The sequence below is a fragment of the Capricornis sumatraensis genome, chromosome 11 (genome assembly GCF_032405125.1).
Source record: "Capricornis sumatraensis isolate serow.1 chromosome 11, serow.2, whole genome shotgun sequence".
In the NCBI taxonomy this organism is placed as follows: Eukaryota; Metazoa; Chordata; class Mammalia; order Artiodactyla; family Bovidae; genus Capricornis; species Capricornis sumatraensis.
The window spans coordinates 23855958-23870770 of NC_091079.1; the positions used below are offsets into that span (position 1 = coordinate 23855958).

General features: G+C 45.9%; 1 protein-coding gene across 1 annotated transcript in view; it reads left to right on the top strand.

Moving 5' to 3' along the window:
* Positions 1–299: 299 nt before the first annotated feature.
* The window catches only part of FAM135B (family with sequence similarity 135 member B), a 156438-nt gene continuing 141924 nt past the window's right edge, over positions 300–14813 (top strand). Inside the window, exon 1 of the mRNA XM_068983823.1 lies at positions 300–376. Coding sequence (XP_068839924.1) covers positions 300–376 — 77 coding nt within the window. The remainder of the gene's footprint in view (positions 377–14813) is intronic.

The following is a 14813-nucleotide window of genomic DNA, read 5'->3' on the forward strand; positions in this document are numbered from 1 at the left end:
GGGGGCTAGCCCAGCTTTAGAAACTAGGGTATCTGGGTCTGAGTCCTAGTTCTTAGAAGTGTGAGCTGCTTGGCATCATGTAAGTCATCTCCTCTCTCTGTGTCTTTCTTCTGAAAGGAACCCCCCTGAGTGATGACATCCAGTGGACACATTATGGTCCATCGGCCAGACGCTCTTGTCCGTCTGCATCAGCGCTGCTTGGGGTCCAGTTGTAGAAGCCCAGGCTGGCTGTGTTTGGCTGATGAGACCTCAAGCTCTTCATTTCCCTCTTTTTCTTTAGGTAATGAACCAAGAAGATCATGTCGGAAGTACAAGGAACGGTTGAGTTTTCTGTAGAGCTACATAAATTTTACAATGTGGATCTGTTTCAGAGAGGGTGAGTATGCTCTTGCTAGCCGTGCTTCCTTATATTGCTGTTTGTTGCTTTCTCTTGTTTTGGTTTTCCTCTGGCAGGAGATGACGGTGGTGAGGAGACGTCAGAGGGAATTTTGTGTTCACGAGAAAAGAATTTGTATGATTTTTTTTCTTGCCAAGTGGAAAACCCAGACTTTTAGTGCACTTGAAAATGAGCCATAAGTTGACAAAGACCAGCAAATGCTAATTTCTCTCTTCCTCCTGCACCTCTACCTACTTGCTATTCCCATGACATCTGTCAGTCAGCACTTAAGGAAGGTGAATTGATTGGAAATGAAGCTTGCCTGTGTGACTCTGATAAAAAGGTGTCTGTAGGATCAATATTTGTAGAGGCCAGCTCACCAAACCACATATCATACACCTGTACCCAGATCGCTCAGAAACTGAGAATTTACAATGTCTTTTAAAAATACACAATTAAAATACAGCTGGGTTCACTTTTTTGAGGCTGTACTCTGACTTTGGCATTTGAATCCCACACTGACAAAGAGTGACCAGTTCCTCAGAGCCAGCACTTGGTAGACTGAGGCATGTGAACTCACGTATGGACTTGTAACCCTAATTATTAATAATGCACCTCATCTGAGCTGTCTATTGACCTTCAGATATTGACCGAGGCTTGTGTGAAATCATTATTGTTAGCAAGACAGTTCAAAGTGGCACATCCAGGGCACAAAGAGAGCTCTGTGCAGGAGATAAAACTGGCTGAAAATGAATATGGAAATCACGAGTTATCCAGTAAGTCTGTGGTACTCCTCTTGCCATATCCACATGGTTTGGGAAGCCATCTTATTTAGCCACGTTCACTGACAAAATCTAATATTGAATTGGCCGAGTTAAAACCAGAACTTTGAATCACTATTCTACTTTTTTATATGTATATTTTAATATATAATACATATACTTTTTATAATTGTATATCACCATATGTATACTTACCACTGTATATCTATGTTATATATGCTATATATATTTTGAGTATTGTGTATGTTACAAAAAGTTATGTGCTCCATTAACACATAAAATAATTATTTTTAAACCATCAATTATCATATTTCTTATCTTTTAAATATCTTTATAACACATACCATTTATGAGTAGAACTGTACATGCATATGATATAAATAAACACACATATATTGGGGCTGCATGCCTGAAAATATTTTTATGGGTAAATATGCAAATCCTGAAGCTTGGAGACCACTGGTCCATGTCATCTCCCAGAGCAAGGAAGACTCTCGCAGCTCTCTTTCATCTCTTAATACTTCTATTTCATGGAGTCAAGGAGTGTGGAAATCTAGGCACACTTTAGTGTGGATGGGGGCATAATTGTATGATCAGAGTTGCTTGAGAGTGGGTTTCAGTTTAGCTATGTTCAGGGACAGGCCAGGACAACTTTTGGATGAAGTCTGTTAGACTTCTCAGGAGGGGATGGCAGGAGTTTTAAGATCCCTAAGTTCCCTAAGATCCCATCCCTGGTGGCTCAGACAGTAAAGCATCTGTCTATAATGCAGGAGACCTGGGTTCGATCCCTGGGTGGGGAAGATCTCCTGGAGAGGGAAATGGCACCCCACTCCAGTACTCTTGCCTGGAAAATCCCATGGATGGAGGAGCCTGGTAGGCTACAGTCCTTGGGGTCGAAAAGAGTCAGACACGACTGAGCGACTTCACTTCACTTCACTAAGATCCCATCTCCGGGAAGACCTTGATGTAGATGGTCCCCAGCCCCCTGGATTCTGTGAGCAGGGAGCTGTGGACAGGCTGGGCTTGATGCTAGCCAGGATTCTGTCTCTGCCAGGGGAGTTCCTGATAGGCATGACCCCTGGAGCTAAGGGGCTAAGGACTTTTCTGCTCTGAACCTCCCAGGCTCCCTGTGTATGTGAAATGTAATTACTTTCCTAGCAGGCACTCCATGTGGATGTGATGCCTGCTGTCCAGACCTCGTGGGCGCAGTGGGGGCCTGGGTGAAAGGCGGCGGATGATCTCCTGATGTCATCAAAGAGAGAGAAAGTGGGCTTGGGGGATGTGTGCTCCATGCTGTCCTTGGATGGTAGGGAATAGAGCTGGGGCTTGGAGAAGAAGGAACGTGTCCTTCTTTGAACTGTGTTTGACTGTGGTAATCTGTGTTCCACTTGGTTTCTCCAGCTAATGAGAGGCTTCTTGAGCCTCTGTCCAGATATGCCAGTTCATTTACCCTGTCTGCCAAGACAGACAACCCTCTTCTTTAAAAAAAGAAAAAATTATTTGGTTGCACTAGGTCTTAGAACAAGTAGGATCTTTAGTAGTGGCGTGTGGGATCTCGTTCCCTGACCAGCGATCAGACCCAGGCCCCCTGCCTTGGGAGCGTGGGGTCTTAGCCACTGGAGCACCAGGGAGGTCCCAGCCACCTCCCCCACTCTTGGTTTGCTGTGAGATGCTGTGTTGTATGAGATGCTCTGTGGAAATCACATGGCTACAGAACTGAGAATACTGACCGGGGATTTTCCTGATTGGGGAGTTACTTGCTTACAGCACTTTTATGTTTATCATTAGGTTTTTCTAGTTCCAGAATGTATACTACTTTTTGGTGATGTTGAACAATCAACTTGATTTATCTCAAGTCTACACGGAGGTGAGCTCAAGGATTTAGGGCTAAGGGCTAAGGTGAATTCTCAAAGGAAAAGCATCTCCTGAGACCAGTCAAAAGCTTCATGAATGGTCACCTCTGTGCTTGGTGGTGAGGCTCATCCTGATAAAAAGGCAGGATGGGGAGGTACTGGGGAGCCTGGCTGTGTGTCAGACCTGGCTTTGACGTCAGGCTCTGCCACGTATAGGCTCTGACAACGTGAACCAGCTATCATTCTAAAATGGTGATGACAAAGTCCATCTCGTGGGGTAATCTGATCAGGTAGGGCGCTAACTGCTTTAGTTAATACATGCGGAGCAAGCAGCTAATAGGGAAACTGGTATCGAGTAGAAGCTATCCAAATAGTCCCTTCTACCTGTGAATCCTGGCTTCCAGTCTGTCCTTCACACTGTTCAGTTAAGTTCGGTTCAGTTCAGTCGCTCAGTTATGCCCGACTCTTTGTGACCCCATGAATCACAGCATGCCAGGCCTCCCTGTCCATCACCAACTCCCAAAGTTCACTCAGACTCATGTCCATCGAGTCCGTGATGCCATCCAGCCATCTCATCCTCTGTCGTCCCCTTCTCCTCCTGCCCCCAATCCCTCCCAGCATCAGAGTCTTTTCCAATGAGTCAACTCTTTGCCTGAGGTGGCCAAAGTACTGGAGTTTCAGCTTCAGCATCATTCCTTCCAAAGAAATCCCAGGGCTGATCTCCTTCAGAATGGATAGTGGCGTTATTACCCCAACGGGTTGATGTTACCATCTTGCTTCCCTGTTTAAAACCCCCCCAGCTTCCTTCTGTTCTCACTCTCAGCCCAGTGCTCAGACTCTCAGTGGTTTGATCTTAAACTTCTACTATATTATTGTTGCGCTCAGACCCTCCTGCCCCTGATATTGATAGCTGCCTTGACAGTTCTACCCTCTGCAAGCTCCAGCTCAAATATAACCTCCTCTCCAAACTACTTCTGTGTGTTGATTGATATTCACCTACTCTGTTCAGCCCAGTTTTTGTGAATCCTCTTTCCCCCTGCTTCTAAAGAGTATCTTTTATGTTTTATTCTGTCATCCACTCACTTGCACATGACTGTAATGTGTGTGAAGGTTTTCATTGCTTGATATTAAGCTTCATTTCCTGAATTTCCTCCATTCCTTCTTTACAACGTCATTTAGAAGATTTTTCTGCCCAGAAGTTTTAGATGATTTTACATGTAAATTTTGTCCTGCCCACAGAAGAGTTGCACAAAAAGGACCCATAATCAAGGCCTGATGTGTAAGCCCAAATATCATAGAAATATTAGGGTTGAAATCCCCTCTGAAAAAACTCACTTGCCTCATCTCTGCTGAAGTGAAAACGGTTCACTCCTAAGTCAAGTGGCTCCTGAAAGAAAATGCCGTCTTGTGTTGTTGCCCTGACATTTCCCATTGTACCCTGATGTCCAGTGACAGCTAAGCTCCCTGTGAAATTAGCTAACTAGCCCTGATGTGCCTTAATAGACTCAGAAATACAATTATCTTTGCTTGCCAGAGATCAATGAATTGATTTGTCTGATTCTGCCAGAAACAATCCTTCTCTTCACTTTTCTTATTAAAATTTGTTGCTGTTCTTTTCAGTCCTTCCCACCTTTAGAAAGGGAGGAGGGATTACACATGGTTTGATTTGGGACTTTTATCACTTGCTGCCAATGGTTCCATCTAGCACAAGGGAGAGTAGATAGACTCAGTGATCTTTAAGTGTCTTTCTTTCTGTGAAATTCCATGATATTATTTTAATAAAAATTTGATCTCTCTTTCCCCATGAAATGGCATTAAAAAAAAATTATTCCTATGGAGAGGGAACAGACATCAGACACCCACAGGCTTATGCAGCTGGACCGTCCGGATTACTTTTCTAGCAAATCCACATTCCTGTTAACAATTACCCTGTCCCACTTTTTTCCCCCATTTTTTTCCCACTTTGAATCTGTGACTGCATAAGCCTATGGCTCTAAGCCTTTTATCCTCTTAACCCCGGCTGAGGATACGCTCAGCAGATCTGTAGAGAAAAGACTCTTCCAGGGGGCTAAGAGTTGGCCTGCAGAGGTTGAAACATCTCTGTGAGCTCAGAGCCACCCACAGGGCCTGATAACCTCCTGGAGGAGTAAAGATGGACCAGAAAGCCGGTGGGGGGTGCAGGCCCCTTTAGTTCTGTGCTCACTACGGTGCTCACTCAAGCCTCTCAAGGGGAGCGAAAGGGCACGTGGTCATGAACCTGGTATGGAGGAAAAAGCAGAGACACAGATCTGGTCTAAGAGTCAGAGATCTCAGGTCTGCTTCCTCATCTTCTGTTACGAGCCGGGAACCCGTGGGCTCATCACTGACTCTCTGGCCTCAGTTTCTAGTTTGGCAGTATCTTATGTATGCCTATGGCTGATTCATGTTGATGTATGGCAAAACCAACACAATACACAATACACATTCATACTGATATATGGCACAACACAATTAAAAATAAATAACCACACACACACACGTACACAAGAAGTCATGAGTGATGTTTGTAAAGCATCTAGTTAGGGAGAACGAGGCTTGGCAGTGCTGGTAAGGTGGGCTAAGCCCATCCTAGCCTTTCTCTCTCATTGGTCACAACTGAAATCTGCACCAGATGGTCCTCAGCTGGTTAGTGCCAGGGCTGGAGCTGACCTGGTCGGGCAGCTAGCAAAATACTGTCGTCACTAGAGGGCCACTGAACTACAGCATGTTTCTTTCCTGGAAGGGTCTTTGAGTGCACCTTGGGTCGGAGGGGTAGATGTAAGACAGTGAGCTCCTTAGCTGCTCTGTTTGTGTTCCCATCAGTTGTCAAATGTTGCTCAAAAGCAACTGTAAATGTACTTCATCATTTTCTCATTTTTAACTTTTAATGGCACACACACACACATACATATAAAGCAGTTTTGCCTATTGAAAGAATTATGGTGACATTTTCATCCTTGTACTTTTTTTTACTTTTCATGATACATATCATCACTTTTGTAATCAGAACTCCATCCCTCTTCCTCTCCTTTTTCACTGGGCAAACATTATTTCATATGCACATGTGTTTTCCTTTACAAAAATGTAAAATATTGGACTTTCCTGGTGGTCCTGTGGTTAGGACTCCATGCTTCTACTGCAGGGGCTACATGTTTGATCCCTGGTCAGGGGACTAAGATCCCACATGCTGTGTACTTGGCCAAAAAAAAAAAAAAAAAAATGTTGATTTGTTCTCTATTTTCTCTCTTTCCACGTGGTGAACATTTTTCATCACCTGTATGTCCCTTTACAACATGATTAACAGCTGCAAAGAATTCTGTCATATAACTCCATCATAATTTATTTAACCAGTGCTCTATTTTTGGATGTTTTGCTTCTTTTTTCACATATTAAAATGCATTTCATTATTCAGACGTTACCGTGACATTTTTGTTCTTGAATAACTAGGAAGCACTTTACTCTTAATAATATAAACAGTACACCCTGAAAATGAAGAACTTTCCCCATGTGTCTTGGTTCTAGTGAAAGTGAAGTGAAAGTCGCTCAATCGTGTCTGACTCTTTGCAACCCCATGGACTATACGGTCCATGGAATTCTCCAGGCCAGAATACTGGAGTGGGTAGCCTTTCCCTTCTCCAGGGGATCTTCCCAACCCAGGGATCGAACCCAGGTCTCCTGCATTGCAGGCGGATTCTTTACCAGCTGAGCCCCAAGGGAAGTCGCCTTGGTTCTAAGTCTCCGGTGATGTTGACGAAGATGCATACTCTTTGACCAAGCACCTTAAAAAAAAAAATTAGAGTATAATTGCTTTACAATGTTGTGTTGGTTTCTGCTGTACTAGTAAGTGAATCAGTTATGTGTATACATATATCCCCTCCCTCTTGAGCCTCTCACCCCCAACCCCCATCCCCACCCACCTCGGTCATCACAGAGCAGTGAGCCGAGCTCCCTATTTTACACAACAGCTTCCCACTGGCTATCAGTTTCACACATGGTAGTGTATATATGCCAATCTTATTCTCCCAAGTCATCCCACCCTCCTCTACTTCCCATGTCCACGGGCCTGTTCTCTATGTCTGCATCTCTATTCCTGCCCTGCAAATAGGTTTATCTGTACCATTTTTCTAGATTCTACTGGACAGGGTGTGCTGTTGGCTTCCCTGATAGCTTGGTTGGTAAAGAATCCACCTGCAATGCAGGAGACCCCAGTTTGATTCCTGGGGTGGGAAGATCCGCTGGAGAAGGGATAGGCTACCCACTCCAGTATTCTTGAACTTCCCTTGTGGCTCAGCTGGTAAAGAATCCACCAGCAATGCAGGAAACCTGGGTTCAATTTCTGGGTTGGGAAGATCCCCTGGAGAAGGGAAAGGCTACCCGCTCCAGTATTCTGGCCTGGAGAATTCCATGGACTGTATAGTCCATGAGGTCACAAAGAGTTGGACATGACTGAGCGACTTTCACTCTCCCTATTGATGGGAATGTAAATTGACCAAGCACTTTTATCATCCAGTGAGGTGAGGGAGGGCATAATCTTCAGCCAACCCGTCCCCACTTACCCCCAGATCCCTGTTCCGTCTCCTGTTAGACTTCTGCAGAAGGCATTTGCCAAGCTTAGAGGAATTAAACACCAATTAAGAGTCTTCATGGCATCAGGCAGATCTCCACCTTCTGTTGAGGAGCATTTGTGAACGGTAGGGATGTAACAATCTCCCATGTCGCTGGTGTCTGAGTGGCTCCACATGTCCCAGCGACTGACACTCAGGTCCCTGAAGTTACTGTTTGGGAACTTTGGGAAAATGAGAAGACACCCTTGCAAGGCTGGTCCTTTGCAGCTCCTTCTAAATACAGATAGAACTTAACTTTCATCAGCATGCTGTGTGTTCCAAGAAAGGGGGACATTCTCTATTCTCTTTGAGAAAAGTCTCTTTGGTTCCACTGCATGAAACTTTTTTGTCTCATCCCACTAGAGTCAACCACAATGTATTTGGGGTTGAAAACTGTAAAATCCAACCCAGGGATTGACCCTGGGTCTCCTGCATTGAGGGCAGATTCTTTCACCACCAAGCCACCAGGGAAGCCCATTACAAAGAGCATCACATAAGCCCTCAGTTCTGCAAGGATGCAGTGTTATCCACAATCACAGAGGAAGCACAGACGGACAGGAGTTCCAGGTCTGGTTCAGCTTTGCACTTGGTGCAAGTGGCCAGGTGAAGGGCTTCTCCTGGGGTGGCCTGCACCCCAGAGTCCACACGTGCTTTCTGCCCCGCTGGGCTTGTTTTGCTCCACTCGGAGCAGACAGAGGTGCTCAGATGTTCTGACCGACACTCCCCACTACCACTTCTTTAAATGCTCCCACTTCCGCAAACAACACGACTTCAGAGCACAACTTTTAGGGGGACTCTCACTCAGACTTCCTTTCCTGGCTGCCTGACACTGTCTGTTTACCTTGAACAATCAGAGGATGATGTACTGGAAATTAGATCCCCTTGGCCAATGACTGGCAGGCCCCAGAGGCATTTTCTTACCCAAATCTATTCACACTTCCTTGACAAAAGATCTTTCAGTGAATGGAATCCTCAGAGATGATCTCTTGCCCCCTCCTTCTCTTTTTTCTTTTTGAGTTTTATACGATTAATATTTATTGGGCTGAACCTCAGTTGAAGAATGTGCTAGTTGTCCTATTTTACTTATTTAAATAGGAGGATGATTGCTTTACAATATTGTGATGGTTTTTACCATACGTTAGCATGAACTGGCCTTAGGCATACAGCTATCACCTCCATACTGAGCCCCCTCCCACTGCCCTCCCCACCCCACCCCCAGGTTGTCACAGAGCGCCAGTTTTGGGTGCCCTGCATCAGTCATACGTACATTACCAGGTGCATGACGCCATCCCCCTTTTCTACCCAGTAAAGCTTTCTCTGTTGTCATCCTTCTCAAGAAGAAATGTGTGGCGTCCCTCCCATGCAACTGTGGTGCAGATGGCCCCTAGTGAAACAGACAGAACCTTTGTCGGAGCTGCTTGTGTGTGTGTGTGGTGGGCGCATGGTCTGCGATTCTAGATGTGAACTGGTCCCGAAGAGGGAAACTGCACCAGGCACTGGGGAGAGCTACCACCTAAAGCTGACATGGTAAAGCAGGTTTGCTGTTCAATGTAATCAAGCCAAAATCGGGCTGATGGGCTGATGAGCACAGTCACCCATCACTTGATGGCCTGTCTGAGCTGATGCTGCTGAGGTTGGGGAAGATACACAGAGAAGGCTCCTGGCTGGAGGGGCAGGTCTGGAAATACAGACCAAGGTGTTTTGTTTGAACTTTCTCCTCTAGGGATAGCATGAAGGAAAAAGCGTAAGTGATAGTTGCTCAGTCGTGTCTGACTCTGCAACCCCATGGACTGTAGCCCGCCACGTTGCTCTGCCTGTGAAACTGTCCAGGCAGGAATACTAGAGTGGGTTGCCGTTCCCTTCTCCAGGGGATCTTCCCAACCCAGGGAGCTAATATGGGTCTCCTACATTGCAGGTGGATTCTTTGCCATCTGAGCCACCAGGGAAGTCCCAAGGATGGTATAGGAGGGGAGAGTATGGCATGTTTTAAGAGAGGATCAAATTTGGGTTAAAACATCCTTTGGCTGAAGCATGGAGAATGTAAGCACTGCCTGACAGACAGTTGACACTCATACATTTGAATCCTAGTCATTGGGTGAGGTTACTTACCTGAGTCCAGTCATGATGACAAAGGGGATATTTACTGAGCCTTGTGACAAGGAAGTTTCTCTTTGCATTCCAAATCCTATTGACTGGTAGCTTCTGAGGCCTGTATAAAGCTCAGATCCCACCCCTGATTTCTGTCTGCAGATGACTTAGTGAGCTCTAGACCCATAAGAAACAGTAATGAAATGGAGCCAGTGTCCTTTATTTATAGCTGGGAAAGTTCCTAATACTCTCTTAGGGCAGGGTATTGAGAAAATAGATTGAGCAATAAGGATTAAGCATAGGCGTGCATGCCAAAATGGGATTTCTTCCTGTCTCTGTCTACCCCAACTGAAATAAATCTTCAGACTCCAGTGTTTAGAGACAGGGGAGGAGGAGGGAAGGAGAGAAGATGAATGGATACCTCGGGCCCAAGAGGGGCCCCGCGTTCATAGACTGAGCTGTACTTACCAAATACAAGGAATAAATAGCAGAAGTCTGTGCACGGTGCTTGGTATTTATTATCTATTATTAAAACACATCTCTTATTATCTGTTATCAAAATACATCTCTTTCAGCAGCCCAGGCTTTCACCAATCAGTTTGGCAGTGCCTTCCTACATTCACTCCCTGGGTCACCTGGTCCAGTGGATTTAAATACCACCTATAAGCTGTGTTGTGCTAAGTCACTTCAGTTGTGTCCGACTCTGCAGTAGCCCTCCAGGCCCCTCATGGAATCCTCCAGGCAGGAATACTGGAGTGGGTTGCCATGCCCTCCTCCAGGGGATCTTCCGGACCTAAAGATCAAGCCCACATCTCTTACGTCTCCTGCGTTGGCAGGTAGGTTCTTTACCACTATGGCCACCTGGAAAGTAAAAGTGTGAAGTCGCTCAGTCGTGTCTGACTCTTTGCGACACCATGGATTGCAGCCTACCAGGCTCCTCTGTCCATGGGACTTTCTAGGCAAGAGTACTGGAGTGGGGTGCCATTGCCTTCTCTGAGGAAGCCACCTGGAAAGCCCGCCTATAAGCTACTGACTTCCCTGTTAGGTCATCAGTTTCTCCTCTCTTCTCAGTTTCACACTTGCCCAGTAGGTGTCCTCCATCCATCGTCATCTTGCTGTCTTAAGGCGTCTTAAACTTGACCTATCCAAACAGCAAACCTGATCTCCTGCCCTCCCAAACCTCTTCCAACAAACAACCCCATCTCACTTCATGGCACCTCCGTCCTTCTTGTTGTTGAAGTCAACATCTTAGAGCAACTCATGACTTCTCTCTACCTCACACGTCATGTCCACTTTATCCAGAAATCCTACTGGCTTTATCGTCCAAGGTTATGCAGAACATAACATTTCTCACCTCTACTGCTAAAGCTCTCTGGTTCTAGCCACCATCAAGTTCCATCTGGATTGCACCATAATCTCCCCAGCTGATCCTACTGATCCATGCCCATGTCTAGTTTCCCCACAACGCAGAAGCCACACGGTCCTTGCAAAGCCTGAGTCAGATGGTGGTGCTTCTCTGTTCCAACTCGCTGTTCTCCAGTTGGCTATGAATGAAGCCAAAGTCCATACAGCTGGTTTACTCGTTCCCTCTTTTGCTTACCTCCGGCTGCAATAGTCTCTCTGTAGTTTCTTGATTATACTGGACATGGCCCTCCCTTAGAGCCTTTGTGCTGTCTGTTCCTATTGCCTGGGATGCTCTCCCATCAGCTCTTTCAAGTTTGCCTCATATGAATGAGGAAACTGGGTGCAGAGAAATGATGCTTTGCCTTGTAACAGACAGCTGCAGAGTGGAAAAGTCTTCCCAGGATCTCAGATTTCCTGATTCCTAATCAATAACTCTTCTCTCATAACCAAAAGATCCCGTGTCTTCCATGGAACATTAATCCCTCCATGGTCTCCTGCCAGAGTCCTCTCTTGGGGTGTTCCTTGCAACAGTATTTCTCTACTCATGATATCACAGATGTGTGCACACACACATGTGTATTTATGTGTGTGTGTGCACACATGTGGAGTGGGCTGTGTGATACTAATGTTCCAAGGAACATCTCTTGGAGGTTGCTTTTTCCTTCATGCTATTGTCCATCCATCACAAGGGTAGATTTGCAAAACTGTCCAAAGTTGGAATTAACTGGGGGTGGGGGGAGGATGGTACATTACTTTTTTCCATTTTGTCCCAAAGCCTTCTTTTGAAGAATAAGCAATATGAATGCTGATGTTGGTGAAGGATCCGAGGTGACATTTATTGCCCTCTATTTGTATTAAGAATGTCGAACTGGATTTTTAGTTTGCCTTTTTGAGATACCGTATGACTGAGGACACTTCTTAGATGAGCACACAAGGAAAATTCAAAGGGGCTTGCTCAGTGGCTGATGTTTGGGCTCTGGTTTCAGAGCATCTGATTCTGGGTCCTGATCCCGAACCCCCAGGGCAATATGGTCCTGGACACATGACTTCATCTCTCCACAAATGAAAGCCAGATAACGGTAGTATCTACCTCCTGTGGTTTTTGTGAACAAAAAATTACATGTGTGTGTGTTGTGTTCGATGATTTTGAGCTATCCAGTTATTATTTATCCTTATCATCATTATGGTTATTACACAATTTGCCTGAAGGAGCCCTACTGCTGGTGTCAGCCCAGGATTTAAGCCCGCCTCCAGCTTGCTGCGGAGCTCATATATTCTTGTGCGTGCTTTGCATCGCTGACTCCACACTCCTTATCTCAGCCTGCAGAAGGGGCCACAGAATCACCTCTCTTGAGATTTGACCGTTCATCTCTCCACATATCCATCCCTTCACCCCCCTATTTATGCTTCCTCTCATCACGCAGATATCAAATAGGTAATGGGTGGCCCGACCTATGCAAATGGTGGGGAAGTAAGCAACAGGAAAAGAAACAAGAAATGAATTGGCCTGAGCTTAGTCCTTGCAGTATCCTGGGAACTGAGCTAGGCATTTTATCTCCATCATTTCATTTAATTATCCTGGAGAAGCAGATATTATCTTTCCCATTTTACACATGAGCAAACCGCCTTTGACAAACAGTAAAACAAAATGACTGAAGCCATGTGGACTACTACAGCTTCCATTCCAAGTCTGTCTCACTTCCAACCCCACACGCTTTCTCAGAAGCCACATGGCTTCCCTTCCAAAGCCCGTATCCTGGACCTCTACATCCACACATCTTCCCGGGGACTGAAGAACTGAGGAAACTCACAGACACCATTCGTTTTGTTGGCGGTAACTTCGCAAGTGGCATTAGTCCAGAGTGAGCTTGGGAAGGACTTGCCCAACTCAGACGTCTTGGCTTGCGTTGTCCAGTCCTGGTGCCAGAGGGAGGCTGGGCATCACTCCCTCATCTAGGCTGCGGCCACGTCTCAGGGACTTTGAATGCCTCTCAGTGCCTCACATCCAGGACACCTGGCAGCGTGTTGACAAGCCCAAGTTCTCTAAGCTTAAAAATGATGCCCCAGCTATGCCCAACAAGGAGTAATTAAATGAACTGGGGAGGATTCAGGATTGTGATCACCATTTCAGGATCACTAATAATCTTCCAGGAACATGAAAGAGATTCATCAATAGTTTCTTCAACTGAGACCAGAACTAAGACCGTGGGAGTGAAAGGAAGACATATTTTAAGTGCTTGATGTCAGGAAATGTTTTCTAGTGGACCTGTCTTCAGTGGGCCAGGCTGCTTTGACCATCACAAATGTTCTCCTAAAGAAGATGGGGTTCAGATGGTTGAGAATCTTGGAAAACTACATATTTGATGAAAAGGTGATGATATATTCGATCATAAACCTTCAAACATTTGTGAAAAGCTTTTGACTTCCTTTCCTCAGGATGAATCTTCAAGGAAACCTGAAATATAAAAGGGAAAAGTAGAGTTGGTTTGGTCAACATTTCTCGAGGTGTGCCCTCCGAGGCTGTTCATCAGGACACGGGGGTATCATTGCATCTGTTTGAAAACCACTGGGAACCATCAGTAAATGTATAAACATGACATTGGCTAACGTTTTTTGAACCCTGAGCCTGAAATTCTTTTAGGCTTCATATTTATTATCTCATTCAATTCTTCAAGCAACCTAATGAGGTCAGGGTTATGATTATGTGGACTGTTATGCAGATGAAAGAACAGAGGGTCACATTTGATGGGACAACATTTGAGTTGACACAGCTGGGCGCAGGATCACAGGGTCGCTAAGGCTGTGCCAATTCTTTACCAGTCTTTGATTCTCCCAGAACTGGTGTGTCTGAGTCCAGTCCTGACTAGCCAGCAGCACCTGTAGATGTGTAAGCAGAGTGGATGGTGGGTGACCAAGGGCTGCTACCTGGACTATCTGAAAAGCAACTCAAAAATCTCAGGAGACTGCAGGAGGGCTCCTTGCTGCATGGCCTCCTCGCTGGAGGAGAGGCGCGTTGTCCCTCTCTGTGAGTACAGTGCTAACGGCATGTGAAATCTTCCCGGGCTGAGGATCAAACTCATGACCCCTGCGTTAGCAAGTTGCCTCTCAACCACTGGACCCCCAGGGAAGTCCTCTCATGGTTCTGGCAGCTTCCTTGCCTCCCACCCACCCTGTGCACTGGAAATTAGCCGGGGTTTTGCACGTTCTGTTGCATCCAGGCCTTGTGCCTGCCCCACAGCTGCTGCAGTGTTCTCCCTGCTGACTCCTGCTCACGTTGTCTTTGTCCCTTCTAAGATACCACCTATCTCAGGAGACTTTATTATAGTTTAGCCTCAGCAGGAGCATCCTTCAGGCCTCCCTTTGTCCCACCACTAGTGCCAACCACCCACCTCCTCATTACGTGCTAGGTCTTGGCATCCAGGTTCCATCCACTCCTGGTTCCCAGGCTTGCCACTCAGGGCTGGCACACAGTGAAGCCCAATAAAAGCTTGTTGACAAATGGATGATCTGGGTTGAAATATTTTGACCCTCCTCTTCTCTGTATTGAACAGTGCAACAGTATTCATTGAGGGTCAGTTGTGTAGTTGACACAGTTCTGGGTGGTGTTTTCAGGGCGATGACCCAAACAAAGCAGTCCCTGTTCTCACAGAACGTTAGTCCACTGGGCAAGACAGTCATTGAATCTAAG